Source organism: Larus michahellis, chromosome 14 (assembly GCF_964199755.1).
Source record: "Larus michahellis chromosome 14, bLarMic1.1, whole genome shotgun sequence".
NCBI lineage: Eukaryota > Metazoa > Chordata > Aves > Charadriiformes > Laridae > Larus > Larus michahellis.
Window position 1 is genome coordinate 9,482,089 of NC_133909.1, and position 22,652 is coordinate 9,504,740.

Consider the following 22,652-nt stretch of genomic DNA (forward strand, 5'->3'; position numbering starts at 1 on the left):
AGAAGTTGTGTGAGTGACTCCCAGATCCGCTGGTGTACAGCTCTTATCAGTTCAGTTCCGGCAGGTCCAGGGGACCATATTTACTCCCTGGTCTGCCAGGAATTGAGAATAGAGCATTTGACTTCAGCATTTTGGATTAAGCTCCAGACATACACCAGAATGTTCAGTTGTTCCAGACTCAGCTCATTTTCCACCTCACCCAGATCCCTCAGGCTAATGGCAAATTGCAGATTTCACAGAAATGCCTGAGGATCCAGATGCTCAAAACAGCATCAAGTTCCTAAGGGGTTTCAGGAAAAAGCTTTTTTGCTTTTTTAAATCCCTAAAAGCCTTGTATGTATTTTAAGGTACTTTGAAAGTAGGAGGTATCTAGGTGTAAGTAATTAAGGCACTCAACACCTTCATTGTAAATGGACAGACCTAGAACATCGATGTTTTCCCTCAAGATCTCCACTAAATGCATTTGCTTTCCAGTTTCCTTACGCTAAGAACACTGCTCAAGACCAATATAAATCCAGTCTTATTAACAAAGTTATGAAGTTCTGCATATAATGGTGGAAAGATGCAAAAGTGATAATATATATACATTAAAAAAATAAAAATCATACATTAAACACATTTTCTATGTAGCTTAAAATTAAAGGCAGCAAGAGAGTAAGCTTACCAAAAGATAATAACTCAGCAAGGTAAATAAAAGTATCTTACAGAGCCTAGGTGATAAGACTCAGACACATTTTCTTCATACAACTTCTCGAATGTTGAGTGCCTGACCTCAGAAGCCTTGGTGAGGGTTCCCATTGTCACACCAGGTAACAACCTGATTTTGCAACAGTGCTGGCCCACACTAACTTCCCAGGTTTCTAATTACCCGGGAAGGTGCCCTACACAGAAGCCCACTAGTGTGGGCTTCTACCTCTCTCATCATTCTGCTCGACCCCATCAACGACTAATTATCTTATGTGAAGCAGAACATTTTTCTTTAGCCTACACAGTAAGAGACTAAATTCAAAATAATTGGATGAGCGAGACAGGTGGGGAAAAGCAGAACCGCTGCCGCTAGATCAGCTCAGGGGACTTGGACTGCTAATGCTCTTGGGGGGCTGTGACAAGGACACCCACCCAACGGGAGCCGGAGCACTCAGCTTTCCAAAGGGAAGCAGCATCTGAGTCAGCTGGGATGCTCGTATATGGGAAGTCCCAAAGACACATGCTCTGGCAACCACCCATCCCAGACAGCAGCTCAGGGAACCTTATGGGGTTGGTGTAAGATGGTCTATCCTTCCACAGACCTAACCCTGCAGTGCTTTTGGAAGAGCTATCCAGGTTGTTTTGTTTTCTTGGGTAAGAACTGTCTGGAATTGAAAATTTGCATACGTATATAAGTATATATGCAAGCTGCTGCTAGCCAGGAGGGAAGTCAAAAAGGAAGTACTCAGGAATTGGGAATAGCAGGGTGTCTTTTAGTTATTTAAGGTATTAGCTGAGCCAATGGGCATGCTTTTCCTGTTTTAAATAGACACAATAAGATAAAGGTCAGCAGGGGAATTGGTTACATTTCTCTTTCCCACGTATAGGTATACTGTTGTGGAGGATGTAATCCTGCCCAGAACCCTTTAAAGATATAGGATAATTTGGAGATTTTAGAAGTATCACATTGGCTTCATCAGCTCAGAGCGCAGTGCATTATAGGTACCAATTCCCCGTGAAAGCCAGAAGAATTTGGGCATTCTGATATTCAAACAGCAAAACTAAATCATGTTGTATCTTGTATCCAGGTTCCGTTTTACAGTTTCCTTATTGGCTCCAGAATCATTACTCTGGAGAACACGCTGTTAACTCAGCAAAAGACAGAGCCCTGCTGTCAAGAGCTCAGGGAAAAGCTATTACAGAAGCCAAAGCGTAAGGTGTGGTGTTATTGGAATGTTCCTGAATAAGGAACTTAAAGCAATCAATTTATTCTACTTTTGTTTTGGAAAGAGCATAACAAAATATTACTCTTAGGATCCAAAATGAACAAGAGATCCATTCCCTCACTTTATTGTAAAAAACCCACATCTTGCAAAATTTGTTTTAATGGCTTTTTTCTGGTCCAGGGATTTCAAAATGTATATGGCTACCCTCCAAACCTTCCTTGAAAGATATGAAATAACACTGTGGGGTTTGTAACTTAGAAAAAATATTCTAATTATATGCAAATTCCTTTCCCAGCCTATGGGAAATACACATCACAGTGACCACGAGTTGTGAAACCTTCATTGTACGAACCATGATGTGTGGTTTGAAAGACACCTCATTTCACCTTTCTGTTTGAATCAGTTGAGCAATCACTGAAGGACAGAGGGAGAAGAAGTTGAACAGTGTTTTCTTCAGGAGTTACATGCATGAGCTTAGGCCTGGTTCAGCAGAGAATTAGCACCCTAGTTTAACCTTAAGCATCGCTGTGTTCTTTGCTGAATTTGCAACAATAGCAGAAAGTCACCCCAAATTGCAGTCCTCACTGTGACTTTTCTCTGAACAGATGTATTCAATGGTTTCCAAATAAGATACATAGACCAGGGAATAATGGGATTTGATATTGAGTTTAATTGCTATTCTTTGGATGCATTCAAGTAATAGTAGTTTTTGGAAAGGCTGCTTTCTCAGCTCACTGTGATACTACCTAGAACCTCTGGCATCTGAACAAACAAGATGAGTGTTGAAGAGGAGTAAGCTGGCTTTGTGATATGGCAATTTAAAGAATAATGGACTTCTAGTGACAAAGTCTCCTCCTCGTGCCATTATGTTACCAATTATTGGAGAGCAAGTTTGTTTAGAATTTAGGCCCAAGGTTCCCTAAGTGAGGCTTGTAAACAGTGTGGACGTTGACTTTCCTGTTGGTGATAGAAAGACTGACAGCTAACAGCAACCTTTTGTGTAGCAATGACATCTGTGGTTATTTTGCAGTTTCACTGCAATGTGATTAGATTGTAATTAGACTGTGGCTCTGATGGATTTTTGGATTGCTTAATTGATGGCCCCAAACCAAATTACTTTCACTGTGAGAAAAAAGCCCTGAAATTTGAATTCCCTGCCACTGAATTGGTTTAATGCATTCTAGTGCAGTTTCATGCTTGTAGCAACTGAACCTTCTTTCTTTACACATGTAACTTTGGATAAAACCCACAGAAACCATGGAAAGATGCACTAACGGATGCTGGACCTGGGTCCAGGTGACTCTGCTGGAGGCATCTGTTACTAAGAAGTTCCTCAAATTTGGTTGAGAGAAATGGTTTTCTATTCTGATTTAGAGAATGGCATAAATTTATTTACTCAGTTCCATAAAACTGTCATGAAGATTAAACTCCTTTTATGATGAAAAAGTAGTTGTCAACAGATAGATAACTGTGGCGACAATCTTGGCTTTATGGAAAACTGAAAGTTGTATTATTATCACTAGTGAGACAAAGATGTAATCTCATGGATTCGTAACAAAGGAAGTGCTGTAGTTTCTTTATATTGTATATTTTTATAGGTGTGTTGCTAAACTTGGAGAATTAACATTTTCAGATCAACTTTAGTGAAGAAAAGATTAAGGCATAACAGGATGATTGTTTATATGCACAAGGATAATATGTTGTTTAATTGAACAGATGTTAAAAACAAATGAACAACTAAACAAATACTATCTGAAAAAATAACTTTGAGAAAATAAAATCAGAATTAATTTCATCAGTTAGGAACAAGTGTGTAATGGGAAGTGTAGCTAATGAGCCCATCTTGGAAATTTTTAAATATATCCAGAAACTTGAGCCACAAGCTTCTATTTGGCAAACACTATCGAAATGTTCCAATATCATATGATAAGACTGAGTTATATAAACACAGCCCGTGCATGAGAAAGTTGCCTATTTATGCTTCATATATCAAATAAGATGACGGAAACATGCCAGTATTTAAAAAGATCTTAGTAAAAAGTAAAGACTTTTCTTTCCATTCTCTGCAAGAAATAATAGATTTAGAGAAGATGGAGACAGGAGCCGAGTTCTCTTCTTGGACCCACCATCAAGGTCTCCATTCCAAAAACAACACAGCTTTTTATTTTCTCATTGATCACACAGAAGGAGGGCACTTCGTGGATGTACGTGTTCATTTACAAACAGACTTAAAAATCCTCTAAAATGAGCTAATGTTTTAGAATACATTCTTCTGCTGATAGGACCCTGGAGCGTTTCTCCGCAGTTCAAGGCCATTCATTAGCAGCTGCCAGCAATGCTACAGGCCTGTCTCTAATCAGTCATTCCATCATCACTTTAGGACACTTGTAGTGGTTGACAGGACTTTAATACAAAACTTCCCAAGGCAGTTGTCAGATGGCCATGAGTTCTGACCATGATATAATTCACGTGTTCAGGAATGTAATTTCATGCTATGCGTGTTGCTGAACTGCAAGCTTTTAGTTCTGACTTCACGGTACTTAATCTCTTCCATGCCAAAAATTGCTTCAATAGCATCTTTTATGTTGAGCTGAACTGGTGCATTAACCCAAGGGAACACTTTGTTTCAAGGTGGATTTAAATTTTGCTGGAAAAAAAATCTAATCAGACGATTTAATACAATTTACACTGTTGCTTCTTCTGCCTGTGATGCGCAGGGGATGCGAACAGCTCGCTCACCTCACCCCTATCAACGATGGACACACAGCATCTCTCTCTGCTGGAAATGAGGATTTCTTCTCCTCTCCTGCCCGTAATACTTGTTCTCCAGGAGTTTTTGAGTGACTGGCCTCCTGAACACCTTGCTGGTCTGCTGGAGCTGCACCGGCGTTGGACCACTGGAGATGGCTGCTCACTGCTGCGCTGTCCTACGCACCGACAGGGGCAGAGACAGCCCTGCTCCAGGGAGCCCCCAGTCTCACCAGCAAGGCAGATCAATAAGCACCCTCTGTGGTGTGTTCCAGACACACCGCTAAGACTGGAAGGGCCTCACTCCAGGGCAGATCTAGAAATTAAATACAAATTCCCAGGCACTGTCATACCCGCAGAACAACCCTCCTATTACCACTTTCAAGCTGGAAAGAAAAAAGAAGAGTGACTTTGCAGGGTGTCCTTCACATGGCTCCTTCTAGACTTGTCCCTGTAATTAAATGATCCCTCTGCACAGCTAGTCCGTCCCAAAGCAGCTGAAATGAGTGTCTGAATGAGAAGGAAATTGCAGTCATCCCCACAGATGGTGTGTCAACACCAGGAGCTAACAGTGCCTTAGTCTGAACAACAGCCCTCTGACTCCTGGTAAAAACTGGCCATTTTTTGCAACAGTTATTGGAGAGCAAGCTGTGACTACTACTTCTTTCCCAAACATTTCTCTGTCTTATTCACTCCAAACTGTTCTTCAGCCCAACTTGATGTCTGCTGTTCTGTGTTGAGACTATAGCTTTCTGCAACCGGGCCTGGCTTCCCAAATACCTGATGTTCAGGGCATGACGCTAGAGAGACCTGAGGAGAAGATTTTACTTCTCTCAAATGACGGATCCGTGCAAATGAGAACTCTCACAAAGTACTCTGCAGAGCTGGTGCCAGTCACATTTGCAGAGTTCCAGCGTTTAACAAAGACTTCACTCTGGGGACAAGAGCATTGTCCAGCAAAGGAGGCGACAGAGACGTCAAATCTATATGCCAGATGTCGGTGTCGTAACTTGTACTGAGCCTCCTTTCTCTTTGTAGACTTGGCCTCGCTGCCTGCAACGTGCATTTCCCAGCTGGAAAGACCTCGCACACCTCTAACACTGGGAAAAAGAAAATTGCCCAAAGGGAAAAAGTACAAAAGGTTTGCCTCTGCTACAGGAAACTCCAACTGCCAACAGTCTGCTCTGCTGAACTGAGTACGTCGGCAGAATTAGGGTTTAGCAAGGTATCAGCAGTGTGTGCACGGACAGAAACGGAGAGAAAGAATTTCCCAAGTCAGGTTATTTTCTCTCAGAACAACATAGAATAGAGAAATAAAAATTCAGGGACTGGAGCTCTTCACAGTCTGGAATTTCAGCCATGCAAAATTCCCAGATTGTTCTCATTTTGTTACCTTTCCAAATCAGGATGCAAATCTCAGTCTTGGGAGTTTATCTATGCATGGATTTAGGTATAGAGCTTTCACATATGTGTATAATATTTCACTTCAGCAAGATAAAAATGTTTTGTGTCATCTTTCTCTTTTTGACTTTTTTAAAAACAATGCAGTTGAAATTTAAATTGTTAATACTATGATTACCATTTCCTGTAAAAATGAATAGGCCACAAAACCGCTACATACTTATGAAACGTTTTGAGTTAATCAGATCATCATTTTCCAGTGGAAGACTATTCACTTGGGAGTTTCTGACCAGCTGTAAACTCCAGCATTTGGAAATCTTTCACCCTAGGAAATTAATGAGTATCAGAACCATGAAAACATGGGAGCATGGCAAAGTGCTTGTAATGACGCCGCAGGGATGCCTATCAGTTTTGAGAGCACCACGGTGCTGAACTCTTACTTTCTCATTCTTCTCCTCAATTTGAAATCCTTCATACCTCTTAACACAGAATATTATATATGTATGAATATATAAGCAGTACACTTCTTGTGCAAACAAACAGAAAACAGGTAAAACTCCAGTAGATGGCGCTCAAAAATATCCAAAATTTGTGTCTCTGTGCAGCTCTAACAGGACCTTCATGCTGTGCAACGGGTTGGTGCAGGCAGCTCTGCCAGCAGCGCTCGGCAGCCCTGCACTCTGGGGGGACCCAAGGTGCTGGTCTGGCACAGCCATGTCACCGGGACTCTGCGCCGAGCCCTTCCTGGACACAGGAGACGATAAGGACTGCACGACCCATACCCAAAGGTTGGTTCGGCAGTGGGAGGCAGCTGTTGCCCACCCATCCAACGGGAAATGGGGCCATGCGTGTCCCGGTTCCCCGTTACCACCCTGCTGTGCCGTGCCCTGCCATCGGTTGTACTTACTGGTCACTCTCTACCTCAGTGTGAAGCTAACAGAAAATACACGTAAAGTTGATGGATTAAGAGATCTGAGACCTGTAAAAACACAGTGAAGTTTTGTCAAAGTGCCGAGATCCACTTGTAGATGCTGAGGGCGGTTGTAGAGCGTGACTTGCTGGGTAGGGCAATGTCTGTCTGCCAATTCCTGTGCAGTTCTGGTGTTTAGTAATAGCCAGTTCTGGTGCCAGTTTTAAAATCTGTGGCTCTGACTGGGAAGAGCTTGTATTACAAAGACGATTGAGCAGAAATTCTTCAACAGAAGCACAAATGGTTTTACCGCCACCAGGGGAATGTTTTTTATTGACCATTTTGACCAAAGACCAGAGTGAAAGTTGATACCATCTGATCAAGTCCCCAGTTGGTGGCCCATGGGAAATGATCTAACGTCTGGTTCCCCTGAAGTCCCACAAAGCCACTGCCAGAAGTGCATTAGCAGCAACACACTGTGATTCATCAGATGCTCCAGGGTGTCCGGCAACACTCTTTGTGGAGCCCAGATCTCCTGACTGCTTTATACAAAGCAAAATGAAGCCCTTCATCTAGCCAGGGAACAGATACATCAAGAGCAGTAATGTCAAAAGCCTTTCCAAGCTGGTTGCCAATGTGTTTCAGTTCTTCTCTGGACTACTCACATCTTCTTTAACATTAGTATGAGCAAAACACACAAGTGCACATGAATTCTCCCTGATTTTTTGTGTCCCATCCTGAGCTCCAGGCTTGATGCTTTCACTTCTGGTCACGTTACAGTCCAACTGCACTTTCTGTGTCTGGAGATAAGTCCCTCTAGTCCTGCCTGGCATGATCAAGCAGCCTGGGCTACAGTAAGGAAGAGGTGGCTGCTCAGAAAAGTCATCTTAGCCCCACTGATGTCAACAATGTGGGGCAGAACTTGAGCAAGTCAGTGAATGTGATGTGAACACGGTGCCCAACACTGATGGTTTACATCTTTCACAATAATTGGAGCTGGTGGCAACTGAGGCTACAATGCTGGTCATGTCTCAGCTGCTCTGATGGAGGAACTGAAATACCTTGCCAAGGGAAGAAAAGCTTGTTTTCTAGGTTGTTGGGGTTTTGTTAATTTTAAAAGGCAAATGAAGGTGTAGGTCCTATTAATCACTCGTCTTGTGAGAGCTGAAATGTTAGCAATAACTTGACTGTCTTTCTGATCTTTGCGCAGGAATGACATTGTTCACTTCAGCAGTTTTGCCTTTGGGCAAAAAGGGTAAGGGGCGAAAGGATGGTTTGCATCAAGCCTGGATTTCATTAAACTTAAGCTGTACCAGTTTTGTTCCAGATCAGGCAACAACTGATCCAGTCATTCGATTTTCTTATGAAAACTATTTGTAGGGAAATTGCTAAGAGATCAGGATGTTTCTTTCAAAATTTATTTTACAGGTTGGAGTGATGGCTGAAAAGCCCTTTGCTTGTGTGATAGCAAAGCTCATTCTTTGAAGCACCATCAGTTGTTAGGCAAAGAATGAAATTTCCTTTGTCTCTATCCAACTAAAAACAAAACAGAAGTGGCAACACAGATGGTCATACATAACATACCCCATCGATTCCAGGGGACTAAGCCTATTCACACGGACTGTGTATCTGACCCCAGCACTCTAACCGAGGAGCTCTTGAGTTACATGACGTGAAGTACAGTGGGATTTCAGCTCTTCCATTACATGGAAGGTGAGAAAAATGATCGTAGCTCGATTCAGAGGAGCAGACATCTCACCACAAGAAGCTAGAGCCAGCTTGTGGGATCGGACATTTCTTCACCATCAGACTGCAAAGGCAGTGGGGAGGTGGCGAGCACTGGCTTACAAACTTGCATTTCAGCTGCAGCCCCAACATGCCCGGCCCTTCCAGCAATTATTCTGGCTCTTGGCCATCAGTCCTGGGAAGAAGCTTCCTTTGGGGGAGTGCATTTTTATGGTGCAAGCATTAGAAGTATACATATCTCAGGCTGTTTGCCCTTATGTGTAGTCAAAGAAGCATATGTGTGTGCATATATATGATCTTTTCTCTCTTTTATTTTTTTAATTTTTTTTTACCAATACAGAACAGCTCAAGATACTAAAAAATGAACTAATGACTTTGGGTTTAAAAATGTGATGTCCTTCAGGAGAGCACAGCTGTCTCCTACAGCTTTCAGGTGAGGAACAAGAGGACTAATATTCCAGATTAGTACTATGAATACCTCAGAGAAGAACTGGCGTATGAGAACCTAAACAGATTTTCTCACATGTGGTCTGGCAGAGGGGAAAGTGGAAATAAGAAGTCTTCCTGTCCTCCTCTCTGCACTCTGCCCAAGGTCTATGAAGGGTTTGGGGATGCCAACTACCCAGGGGCTGCTGGGGTAGCCTTGGAGAACACATACTTCAGTTTGCACCCTGTCACGCACTGAACCCAAGTCTCATTTAAGGGATGATTTGGGCTCCCCTAACTCACCATTTAATCTCGCAAGAGTCTGTCCTGCTAAATACTGAATGGAACTACCTTTCCCAGGTGCAGTATGAGGAGAAAGCTAGCTGCAAACCATTTCAAGCTGATAGCTTATGTTCCCTCGCCAGTGCATTTCCCTTGAGAAGTGGTGAAAGTTGTTCAATGAAGCTTTTGTGTTCTTTTGGGGAATCTCAGCTAATTCACATACAGGCATACTTCGTACTTTTTTTTTCTTTGTTAAGCAGCCATTGTGCTATCCCCAGCACAGGAGAGCGCAGGGGAAAGAACAAAGAGCAGCAGGCAGCGAGAATGTGACACCATCTCTTCCCATGCAGCTCTGTTGCTGCGGCTCGGCCGGCTGGATGTTATTTTAGTGGCTGTGCATCCCACCCATGCGTTTCTGTGGGCCCAGAAGCCGCGCTGCTGTGACGCCTTGTGAGCTCGAAGCTTATTCATGTTCAGGAATGGGAGGGTCAGGGCCATCGACACACACCAGCATCCTGCTGCCTATTATTTCCTGCCAGTGCTGGCGTCGCACCAAGCCCTAACATGACAGGTGGATGGAGTTCACAAGGAAATAATGTCATGGGCCAGTTTTCCAGGAAAGCTGTTAACTCTATTCACAAACTCGGGCCTTCAGATTGAAAGGGAATGTGGCTGAGAAGAGGTGGTGAAGGGCTGCTCTGGTGTTATTTACCTTTTTTTTTGAACAGAATATTCACTGACATCTCCTGCTGCAGTACAGAAATTTTTACCTCTCTATAGTGCCTTCCTCTTCAAGAGTAGACTGTGGCTGAATGCCTTATAACTTACAAAACCAGGGGGGCACTGCCTCTGCAAATCCCAAGTGGCCATTTTCATTTCAGTCAGACTGCAAATGATGGTAAGAAATTAAACTTCTGCCTTTTGCTGAGCTAACTGGTTCCTAGGAAACAGAAAAGGAGAAGAAATATGAGGTGAGATCTAAGACTGATGTTAGCCTGGAGACTTCAGGCATTTTATAAGAATGAAACCGAGGATACAGACAAGGTTGTATCAGAAACAAGACTTACATATTTTTAAAAATCTCTGTCTTTCAACAAGGCAATTGTGTAAAGCTCTACTATCCCTCCATGACTTTACACAGTGTCCAACATTTGCTGTTGTATGCTCTTCTCTTTCTTTCCCCCTTTCTTCTCCATTTTTAAAGTTTAATACTTTTTTTTTCTCTTATTCTAGAAAGCACAGAAGAGTTATGAAGTGAAAGCAATCAATGAAAAAAAAAATGTTTTTCACAAATGCCATGTTTGCCATAAGTGCAAATTTTTGGATGCACTGAGTTAGGACAATAGGACTCCAACTGGCTGCTCACAAGAGGAAGGATTAAGTCCTCTGTCATGTTAATAGTGACATCAACAACCTGAATAAAAGCCAAAAATTCAAGTTGATTCTGCAGTTTAAGACCATTGTTCTCCCATATGGTTTAGCCTGCAAGATTTAGTCTACACATAGAGTTTTGCCAGGATTTATATCATTTTTTACATCATACAGTGCAATTCTTGACATGTCAATGTATTTTTATGTATAAAAGCCCTTTGTAATTGACAAAGATTTATACTGATATAGCTAAAACATCCTACAATCTAAAGGCACCAGAGGTATTTCAAAATACAAATGCAAAATGATGGCTTCCAATATTGTTCTGCTCTTCTTATTTTGGAGCCCGTTCTAAAAACAAATCAGGTGAACCCTGCTAATAATATGCAACAACCTCTATCTCAGATATTAAAGGAGCAGAAGCCCTGGACTTCGACTCTGGATAAGCAAAACTGAGGCAAGAATAGGGGATATTCCAGAGGGCTAGTTCCTGGCCTGACCCTTCTGGATCCTGATGACACTCTCAGGCCTTTCTTTGTTCCATACCCCGAGCCTGGTCCCTGTTCTGTAGAGCTGCGTTAATACTGTACATTCGTTGTTTGGTAACAGGAGCTCTCCCATGTGTCCAAGGCAGAGAAACTTAATTCTTGACACGAGTCCACAAAACTAACCTTTCTCTCTCTCTCTTTTTTTTTGTTAAACCTGGCAAATTATGGTATTAGAACCACAGTCACGTACAAAACATGACACGTTAAGTGACTGGGGAATCATAAATTGGGCGTTTTGACTTGAACAAATACTAGGCATTGTCATACCAAACTGATTATTATTTTAAAATACTGTCCCAGGCTATAACTGGCTTTGTGTACAATAGCAATACAGGGTGTAGTTACATACACAATTTCCTGTGCTTAAGTTTTGAAATTATTATTTAAGATCTCCGTAACATTTGCCCGGTGCACCAGCGCAATTCCCCTATTAGATAATTTTCTATCCTTGTGAGGGCAATTTTGCTTGCGCAATGCTGCCAGAGCTTTCAGGAAGGGAGAGACAAGCAATTGTGACAATAAAATTTGCATCAGCTCCCACCCAACCTCTCCCAGAACCGAAATACCATTTGCCACATTCAAAGCCTTTTCACACCAGAAGGGAAGGTGTTTCTGAGCTGGAAAGTCATTGTGATCTCCACAGGGTTGCATCCTCCAGGCTGACTTTTGCCTCTCAGGTTCCCATGAGAAACAGCAAACAGCAATTGTGGAGTTCCAAATGGCTTCATGTCAAAGGCTTGGTGGACTGCATGACCCGACATCCAGGCATGAAACCCCAAATCAATCCAGATTAGGTCATGGGAACCAGATTAGGTCAAGATGAAATTTTGCTGTTTGTAGATGACCAGTTTGAGGTGGTTGACCCTTGTAATAGCATTGTAAGTGTGCCCTTGTAGAAGACGTTATCACCAGTTTCTGGAAAAATGAAGGTGCTAAGCCTGTCACACAGCACTCACATAGCACCTCTCCCAGAACGATTGTTTTTTAAGGGATAAAAAGAATGTATTCTTCCTGTGTTGAAACCAGGACAAGGGGTGCAGAGAGAGAGGGGACAGTAATGAAAATGTCTGTAATATGTAGATTTGCAGGAAGAAACATGCACTATGAGACTCATGCTGGACGTCATCATTGGTCAATCAGAAAAGATGCTACTACTACTTCAGATTGTCCCAAAACCAATGCACACAAATCACGAGTGAATTCCTGTGCAGACTTTCGCTCACTGCTTGATATGAAGACGCTTGTGCATGTACTTTGTCTCACGAGGACACAGCTGATGCTGCTGAGCTCAGCGGTGTGTGCTATGGAGGCCCTGTATTACCGAGAGGCCTCTCAACCTGTCAGTTCGCTGGTAGTACAGGACACCATGTTGTATCCGAAGCTTTTCCGTGCTGGGGATCACACCTAGGGTCATTGCAATGCTGTCTGTCACCGCTTACATGCTGCTTAATGCCTAGATGCAATTAGCAAGGCAGAGGGTGGTGCAGGCACTCTGCTGTGTCCTTGTATATGCAGTGCAAATATAAAAGACAGCAGAGATAAGGGAAAGGAAATGTCTTCTAGTAGTAGCTGAGCGGCTCTTGCTCGCTCTTACCTACCCTTTCTGAAAAAACTGCTGTCAAAAACCCATTGCCTCTGTTCCACTGAGTTTGGCCTTTTATTTTTTGACTTGGAGCAGAGCCTCACCTTGCACTGCTACTTTCCTTCCACACGCCGCACGCAAGCTCGCCCGTATCACAGCAATGGCGAAGGGAGGACCCATGTATGGGAAAGACTTCTGAAGAGGGCAACAGGGTGCTTCTGCTCTGGGCTCAGCCTGGAACCACAGGGCTGAGCTGCTACACATGCGTAGTGGAAATCACTGCATCTCTACAGCCCCTGCAATTCTCTCCTCGGCAGCCTGCAAAATTCCACTGAGCAAAAAGAAATGGGGAGAGGGAAGACGGAGTCAGAATAACTATTGTGTTCCCAGGGGGAAAAAAAATAAACAGCCCTATTTAGCTTATCCAGCTTTGCTAATGTCAATCACTTTTCTCATTTTAAACAGGAAAGACACCACTTTAGTCCACCTGTTCCATTATTTATCATGCTATGCATTTCCCATGAATTGTCACTCATGCAAAACCTGTACATCGTAAGGGGACACCCTAATATTTTTAATGACCTTAAGCAAAGTGATTGACATTAGACACCGGTGTCAGATGTTCTGGTGACGCAACATGTTCTCCTAGCAGCAGGAAAGCTTCCTGCCGTGATTAAGTTAGGGCTATGGAAGTGCTAAAATGTGTTGTCAGCTTTCCTCTGATGCAAGTGATTTTATTATAGCGTCTGGTAACCACGGAGTGTGGCAACGCAAATACTGACTCCAAACATCCCCTCCCATACATATAGCTTGCTCTATTTAAAACACGAAGTGCACTTGGCAAATCCGGGGATAAGTTATGGATGTAACAAGCTTAAACCATGGAGGGAGAGAAAAAGGTGGCACCTAAGCCAGAATGCCTGGGTGGTTTCAGCAGGAGAGGCGCAGGGCTCCGGGATGACCTGCAGAAGGCTATCTGTCCCCTGCGGCACATGCCTGGCAGGTGTGCTCTGCATCAGCACCGCCACAGCCGTGGTGGATCCAGAGGCTCCGGAGGGCAAAGAGGAGGCACGCTAGCACAGGCCTCGTTTACTGCTGCAGGGGAAACAAAAATCACATCCAGCCCTTTTGAGTCAGGAGAAAGTAAGAGGGAGGGAAGAGAGAAAGGAAAAAAAAAAAAGGAAAGAAAGAGGATTCCATGCAGGCCTTCTGCCTTCTGACACCCTCATACACGCTGGGGTGGAAGTCTGTGACTTGTCTCAGCATCACTTGTCCTTCAAGATATCAATGAAGAAGTAATGTTCTGGTTTGCTTCAATTTAGGACCAGCCCCTCAATTATTCATTACCTGAGAAAAGCTGGGAGACCTCTAGAAAAGAAGACTTACAGAATCAAACATCTCAGACACACATAGGGGACACCTGGCACCTGCTTTTCATAAAGACTCGTAATCCCAAACCTCATTCAGCAAACACTTAGTACACCGATGACTTTGCTTCCACAAGTAATTATTAATAGTTCTGTCTAAAACTGACTATGCCAGTAGCATCTGCAGAACTGACTGTTATGATTTTTCAAGCTGCAGGAGGGATGGGCTAGCGAACCAAAATGCATAGTCTACAGAGATTTTTGGAAGAGATGAGCAGTACATATGTTCACAGTTATTGTCACAGGTGGTGTTCTACAAAAATAGAATCATAAAGCAGTCAAAGTTGAAGACACAAGCTATCTAGACAGCAATTAAAAAAAAAAAAGATTTTCTAAAGGTCTAGCAGCACTGAATATTATTTTAATGAAATTTACTCTTTAATTCTATATCAAAATAATCAAAAAGTGCTAAACCTGATCACTTAATTTACAAAAAAAAAAGTCTCATGTTTTAAGCTATTATCATACCTCGTTATTTAGGTTAGACAACATAATTACACATTTCTACCTATTTCTATTCAATAGTAACACAAAATTAATATTAGTTGGTTTAAAAAAGAGGGAAAGTACCACAGATATTGGGAGGGGAAAGTTACATAAAATGTAAGAAACAGCTTATTGAGCAATCCGCAGTGTGTTTTGTTGTTATTGCCTTTTTTTTTTTTTGAGCTACAATTTAAGTCACAGGCAATGTGGCCAGAAGGTTGTAGTCACATTAAATGCTATGACTTCTCCCTTGGTCAAATGTCACAGTATGTATTTTAAGGAGATTTCTGGCATTGCAAGTCAATTCAAATTATTTTCTTAGTTCTCACGAGTTCCCTTTCCAATATGATCGGCATGTTGGAGAATGCGGTTATGATGATTGCGGTTATGACGACACTGTTTTCTGTGAAGGAAAAGTGTTTTTTCCTCTGTCTTGGAAAGAGCCACTACCAAGTCTGCAGTAAGAAAAATATTAAGAGCACTTGCAAAGTTTTTAAGAGTATTTCTTAATCCATTCCATTTTCATCTCAGTTCACTTCCAAAGTTAAATTAAAGCCTGCAATCTCTCCTATTGATAAATAGTCAAGTTGACTTACAAAGGTTCTGTCTTCTGTCCAACCTTCTCTTGGTTGTCTTTAACCAAACAGGGTTCGCTGATTCGCCACAAGCGCTGTCTGGCTCTCCCGCCTCTTTGCTTTCTTGTTTTGCTGCCTGATTTTCCAGCACACTGCACTCAAAGCCAGCAAAAGGAGTCCTGATGACAAGAGGACTAATCCAAACACTGAGATGATCGACCCATGGGAGTTGAAGCTGTATGCCACAGCAGTAACCACAATGCCGGCTATGAGGATAACCACGCCAAAGGGAATGGTACAGCGGTAACAGGAGAGTTCTGCTCCCCCTGTTGCTGCAGTCAGCTGGCATTCACTGACGAGAGGGATGGTGGTTATCACACAGTCATTGTTATTACTCTTCTCCGTGGTTACAGAATCAGGATGCTTTGGAGCGCCCAGGATCTCTTTAATAGGTTCGTTTGTCATCTTGATTGTCTTGACTTCTTCAATTCTTAGGCTAGAGCAGGCTCTCCTGAATACGCATTGCACTGTGGAGAGAAGAGCATGAGTTGAGCTAAGCAGCGTTGCCGTTATGTGACAAATGGGTGACACAGAAGTACCCCACTTGGAATCGCAAAGAAGCAGATGCTCTAACCCCACAAGGATTTATGCACAAGCTTAATTGTCACACTACTGATTGTGGAGGATGTGAATCAATTTTTATGGTAGTCATCAGCACGTGCATAAGTGCTAGAAAGAACAGAGTCACAGACCAAGATAGACCCCAACCTTCAAGTGTTGTGGGCCAAATCCCACTTTAAGTTACATCCTAAAGTCAGTATTTCTGGATGTAATTTAGAATCAATGGCTTTACATCTTCTGACAAGGAGGTGAAATTCATGGGCTGTTCTGGTTAAAAATTCTACTCTTGCTTACATGCTTTTTCACAGTTTCTTTATATATACACCTATATGTACACATTAGACAGATTTGCTCCAATGCGTGCTACAATAACATGGACAAGAACTGTCCCAGCAAAAAAACAAACCCTTTCTCAACGCAAGTGCTACTTAGCAAAAAAATTCAAATGGTCATGACTAGGTATGGATGTGGGGGGAATGGGGATGAAGACAGTTCCCTGCACTCAGCAAACACCAGCTGAAAACTGGTGAACCTACCATTACAGCAACATCAATGCCAGACTGTCAGCTTGCCATTTAAATTGGCTTAAAGCAAGAGCAATGGGTCCCTTGTAAGTCCATGAAACCACATCCATGTTACTGCGTGGGAGAGAGATTTACAGTTACACTCATTCATCTTAGTTACAGTAGTTTGCTTTCCTCCTGTCTCCATATTGTATACACAGGCAGCGTGCACAATGTGATTGCATCTGCATTACGAGGCAAAATACCTTCTGTCTCCATGGAGCCCAGCGCACAACTGGAGTCCACCTCATCAGGGCAGGACAAGCCCTTGGCTCGCCACCGCTACAGGCTGCCATGACAGACCTTGGCCATCTCACTGGGACTTTGGTGGTGTGGGGGCCACCCTGGAGTCTGCAGTGAGCCTCTGACAACGCCGGGGCTACCATGGCTGTGCTGTCTTGGACCAGCCTGTACACCCCACCACATACAACAGAGACTGGGACACTGGGTAACCACCAGGTTTTCTTGCTGTGAGTAGCTCACAGGACTCCTCCACCACTCTCCAGTACAAGCTGCGTAGCTTTTGCTCTTACGAACAGCACGATATGCAGCTCAGAGAACAAGGAAGAGCGTTGGCAATGCAGTAATGCTTTTATCACTTTTATCACCTTCACATCTGTGACTAGGAAGTTAATTGCCAGATACTTGTATTCTCCTTTTCCTTTCCCACCACTCCCACCCTTGTTGCTAAGATATACTCGCCCATTGTGGAGAGCCCTTGGTTTTGTATCTCGGTACCTCATATAACTGACGTTGTGCTTTGTGAGAAAGAAGATTTCACTATTTTTAAGCACACACAAACAGGCTATACTCTGTATGGAGTCACAGAGTTTGTACGAGAGTTTCCTTGAACCCTAATGAGAAAGGAAAGTTCAGATTTGGTTTGACAAAGCTTTTGTTCTACAGCTCTAAAGAAGAGTGCTCAGCTCAACATTGTACCTTGCCGTACACAGCTATTCAGAGCTCAATCCTGCAAGGGGCTCGGCAAACAAGACGGAGCAGCCTTTCCCTCCATAATGACAACGCTGAGCACAACACAAGTGAGCTCACACTGAGCACACACACTGACAACACAAGAGGAAACGGGCACAAACTGACATACAGGAGGTTCTGTCTGAACATCAGGAAACACTTTTTTTTACTGTGAGGGTGACAGAGCACTGACTATGGTTGCCCAGAAAGGTTTTGGCGTCTCCATCCTTGGAGATATTCAAAAGCCGTCTGGACAGTCCTGGGCAGACTTCTTTAGGTGACCCTGCTTGAGTGGGACGGGGGATGGATCACATGACCTCCAGAGGTCCCTTCCAACCACAACCAGTCCGTGATTCAGTGTGTTTCTGTGAAAGTATCTGGTATCTCCAAGGGCATGAAGGGGATCTGAATAGTGCTTATCAGACAAAGCAAATATATCTGTGCTGACGCCTTAGATATACTCAGTTCTCCTAGGTTCTGTTGCTTTGTCTTTTGAATCGTAACACATAATTAAGCAGCTTTTATATCGGTTGAAAGGGTCCAGGAAAGCCATGGCGTTGCTGTAGAGCACCATCGATCCACCCCCACATGGATCTGAGCTCAAGTTCTGCATTTTCAATAATGACTTACATGGCAGCGAGACTCAAGCTGGCACCACTATGTTGCTGCATTACTTACCCATAAAACGTTACAGAAGTTCAGCACAACAGAAGAATGTGGTCCCCAAATGTCACTTTTTTTTTTGACCTTACCATTAGCCATATTCAATTTGCTCAACATTTTATTATTAAATTTGGGGGGGGCAGGGGGAATTAACCATTTTCCATATAAAAGGTCTCTTAGTTCCAAATACATTGTAACAACTATTCAAAAGTCCAAATACTCTCTCTAACAGTCACTGAAACAGGGAAACTTGAAAAGGCTTTGGATTGGGCTCATAATAAACACGATTATTCTGAAGAATTTTAACATTCAGTCCAAGTACATTTACTCCTGTCTCTAGAGGAGTCCTTGTCCCTCTGCTTCAGATGCATCCCCAATGAGCATTAAATCTCTTGGACATCTTGTACAGAGATTTATGAAGAAAGAAGATGCATTTATACAGTCAAAACTAACATGGAGTTTTATAAAAAATCTCCTAAACTATCAAAATTAGCGTTGACTTCTGAGAAGCACAGTTCTTGCCTGTAATAGGATGTAAGCAAACAGGCATTCATATAAAACAAATAAACAAACCTCTATTGAAACACCATCAGTTAAATAAACAACAGAACCTATCTGAAGTGTGAGTAAAGGTATTCAGCCCCAGAAAATAGTGTACTAGATCCTCATTGCCAGCAAAGTCACTTCTGACTTACCCCAACAGGTGACTTGGTTCAAGTTTCAGGGTAAGAAATTTAGGCAAAGATACTCAGCAACACCAGCATCCTCTCACTAATCATACTGGAAGTACTGTCTTAAGGAGCTACTTTGACTTGGAGGAAGAATGTGTTTCTGTGGCAACCTGTGGCTAACACTGGATAAATGGGAGCGGAATGTTTTTACCCACTAGTAAGTCTAAGTTGAGATTTACTGAAAAGACATGAAATCCACCAGCATGCACACCTACCAGGTCCATGAGAAATGCATCGTAACAAATCCCTTGGCTCAGTAAGAAGAGGAAGACTGAGGAGGAAGACTGCTTAAGATGTCTCATATGTCAATTCAAGGCAGCGTCATGCAGCAGAAAGAGTCGCTCCAGGCTTTGAAGTGTCAGATGTTGCCGAATGATGAATTGGAGGTGACAATATTCTAGCACGGAAGTTTCCTACAAGAAAAGATGTTGGGTATTTATCAGCTTCTTAAGAACCAAACTCCTGCATGGAAAAGATCCCGCTTGTGTGCTGACTCCTGCTCCTAACCTAACCGAAGCAGGAGATGTTATCCCTCTGGCTCTCCTAGTGATTTCTGGCTCTTTGCTTGGAAGCAGCCACCCATTTCTGGCCCTATGTAACATTTTCCTTTGATGATGTGACACCTCATTGATGAGTGTCGCAACCCAGGCAGGTACTGTACACGAATTTCTGTAGTTAAAAATCTCATTTAACTTAATTTCTATTGCTCACTTCAGTGATGTGAACCATGACTCAGAATACTTGGGGGTTTGTCTCTTCTTTGTCTCCAGTTTCTTTGAGCAAATCAATTCATCTCCCTGTGCCTTGGTTCTCCTAGCTGTAAACTTATAGCGGTAACATGCTTCCCACTAAAACTCCCTTTTAAATCTATTCTCCTATAACAAAACCTAAGAAATATAATCCTAAAAACTCCTCTCAGAAAAAAAAAAAAGGCAAATTAACTGAGTCCAAGAGCTCACTGTAATAAACATGAGTCCATTATATTTACTATTGTTCATTTCTGTTATCAGAATTTTTAAAACAAGATTCATAACTCAGATAGGGACAAGGCAGAATCTGCAGCAGAGCAGCACGACAACTCTGCAGAAAGCAGAGCGATGGAAGTTGTTATCAACTGCAGAAACAGCTGTGAAATCACCAAGCAGCTGGGCAAAACTTACGAAGCAGTAGAGATTTATGTTGCTAATCTTATTCAACATTCCCTTTCTATATGTGCATGATTATGGAAGATCATTTTTACACTGAAGCAGGAGTCCTAAATGGGGATGAGAATAAGTTCATGAGAATAAATTCATATAATGATAAACTTTAAGGGCTTTTTCTCTTTTTAAGTTATTTAGACCATGCTAACATCTCACAAACACAAACATTTACAGGAACAAACTGATGATGTTCTTCTCTAGATGATCCTTGGAATAAGCCTTGACATAGCTAAAGTAATTTAGCCAATTATTGAAGTACGCTAATAATAAGGAAATCTCCTTGCTTATCTCCTTGACTATATTCTTGTGCACCCTACCTAGCAATTAGTTCAACTTTTTGAAAAGTTTTGAGGGAAATGCAGAAAAAAAATCACTTTAGATAAATAATCTAGATTACATTAAAACAAAAGCAGACCTCTGAAATTATCTTGTAGTCAACTTCCACTTGTATTACAAGAATGGTTATTTTTGTTTAAAAGCTAATGCAATTGTGCCCCCTAAGCCACTCTGCTAGCATCATTCTTTGAAAAGATTAACTGTTCTGTCAGTAATTTATTTGTATTTGTCCTTGACTACATACAGTTTAGGTAATTTTTTTAAATGAATGTCTTTATCAAAAAATCTGACTGATAGAGCAACTTCTTATAGACAGGATTTCTCCCCTCCTCCTCCTCTCCCTCACCACAAAGCTGAGAAGCAGAAACACATGAAATCCATACATTAAGCTTCCAATATTTTAACTCTGAATCATTTCAGTTGGTGCTTTCTCAGGAGGCTTCCCACATCCTGAATATCTCTGTGCAAGTGCAAAGAGCTGGTATTTCTCAGCCACTGCAATTCTTTCCCCTTTTTTGCATTTTACTCAGAACCAGTAAGTTTTAAGTTTTCTGCCTTCAGGCTCTGGACCCGGTTCTCTGTGTCTTGTATAATATTTCAAACACCCGTTTTTTGCTTATATAAAATTCCAATTCATGCTCATGCTTCACACTTGGTTTTGCATTAGAGTGACTATGGAAAACAGCATAAGGAGCCCTGTACTGAGAGGAGAACCAGAGTTCATTTGGAATTCAGCAGACTATAGTAATCCTAAACAGAATCCCACAGCTCTTCCCCAAGTGAGCAATCCTGGAAATACAGAACTAGAATTTGTACTTAAAAGACTCCAGGATCAGGCCCTGAATTACAGGGGTAGGAGAAGAACACATTACACCCGTGCCTGAGCCTCAGGATGCCCCAAGTTTCCACCAGAAAGTTTTGAGATAAAATAATTACCAGATTGAAGCTCTCACACCTTTTTCGTTTTTTAGACGTAGTTGGAAGGGAGGATGGGAGCCAACCAAACCTCTCCACAAACACTGTTATCTGCAAACAGCAAAACTTTCAAACGCGTCTACCAGACGCCACCCACACCTCGGGTAAAACCCTGCGTGTGGCGCCTGTCCCCGAACACCTATGCAAGAGAGGAGAGAGGCGAACGGGCAAGGAAAGCTTTGTGCACGCTTGCTGCTCTACAGCCCGCCGGTAACGAAGAGGCACGACTCCGCGGGGGCACAGCCTGATCTCCAACGCGGGGGCGGACACCCCGAAGCCTGTGGCTGCAAGACTCCATCCGCGGGGAAAACGTGCCACACCGGAGGGAGCGGTGCTGGGACCCGCCGGCCGGAGCGGAGAGGCTCCCCGCGGTGCCCCAGCAACCCCAGCCCGCCGCCGGCGGGGCAGCGGGGACCCGGGCGCTGCCGGAGCCCCGCGGGCACCGAGAGTCGGCGGGGGCGCGGCCGCCGGGCGTGCGGGTCCAGCGGCTGCTAGCCACGCCGTGCCCTGCAGTGCCGTGCCGTGCCGTGCCAGACTGTAGTATAGTATAGTATAGTATAGTATAGTATAGTATAGTATAGTATAGTATAGTATAGTATAGTATAGTATAGTATAGTGTGCCGAGCCGTGCCTTACCTCCCGACCGCCGGACGGGACTGCGGCGGACACTAGCCCAGAGCAAGCATAAGAGGGGGATGCAGCGCGCTGCACAAGGGACTGTAAACAAAGTTCTTGGTGAGAGCGAAACAATTAAGGGACCGGAGCAAATTCAGCGGCGGGAGCTGCGGCGGGCGGGGCGGCGCTCACCGGGGAAGGTCCCCCTCCGGTTTGTGAGGGCGGCCGGGGGGAGGGCTGTCCTTCAGAGGCCAGGCTGGCCAGGACGGCCTCCTCGCTCGCCCTGCCCTCCGCGGTTGGCTCGTCCAGGCCGGCGGTGCTGGCGCTGCAGGGTTCTCATGCCCAGTTGAGAGATGCGCAGGGTGGGGACACGCATGTCCCCCGCTTCGCCGCCGGGGCAAGGCTCTGCATCGCGCCCCGGCCGTGTCAGGTTAAACACGGGGCCTGCGAGAGTATGTTCTAGCCCTCTCTGCCCTGCTGCACGCCACCATGCCGGGTGTCCGACCCCATCCATATCAAGACATGGTGATTGCCAGGGCTCGCCGCCTGTCCCCAGCCC

The 22,652-nt window shown here is 43.5% G+C and overlaps 1 protein-coding gene across 2 annotated transcripts; it reads right to left on the reverse strand.

Annotated features, from left to right (window-relative positions):
- Window positions 1-8,409: 8,409 nt before the first annotated feature.
- On the reverse strand, window positions 8,410-22,239 carry TMEM100 (transmembrane protein 100). 2 transcript variants are annotated; one of them, XM_074607530.1, is made up of 4 exons: window positions 22,115-22,239; window positions 19,181-19,378; window positions 15,437-15,942; window positions 8,410-13,258 (listed from the first exon to the last, which is right to left on the reverse strand). In XM_074607530.1, the coding sequence occupies exon 3, from the start codon at window positions 15,878-15,880 to the stop codon at window positions 15,476-15,478; it is 405 nt and encodes a 134-aa protein (XP_074463631.1). In that variant the 5' UTR covers window positions 15,881-15,942; window positions 19,181-19,378; window positions 22,115-22,239; the 3' UTR covers window positions 8,410-13,258; window positions 15,437-15,475. The 2 variants fall into 2 exon arrangements, with proteins under 2 accessions (XP_074463631.1, XP_074463630.1); XM_074607529.1 differs by lacking the exon at window positions 8,410-13,258 and having other exon boundaries at window positions 14,428-15,942.
- Window positions 22,240-22,652: the final 413 nt, after the last annotated feature.

Bases quoted from the DNA above. Each gene is read 5' to 3' on its own strand.
- TMEM100 (XM_074607530.1), bottom strand. From the start codon at position 15,880: ATGACAAACGAACCTATTAAAGAGATCCTGGGCGCTCCAAAGCATCCT.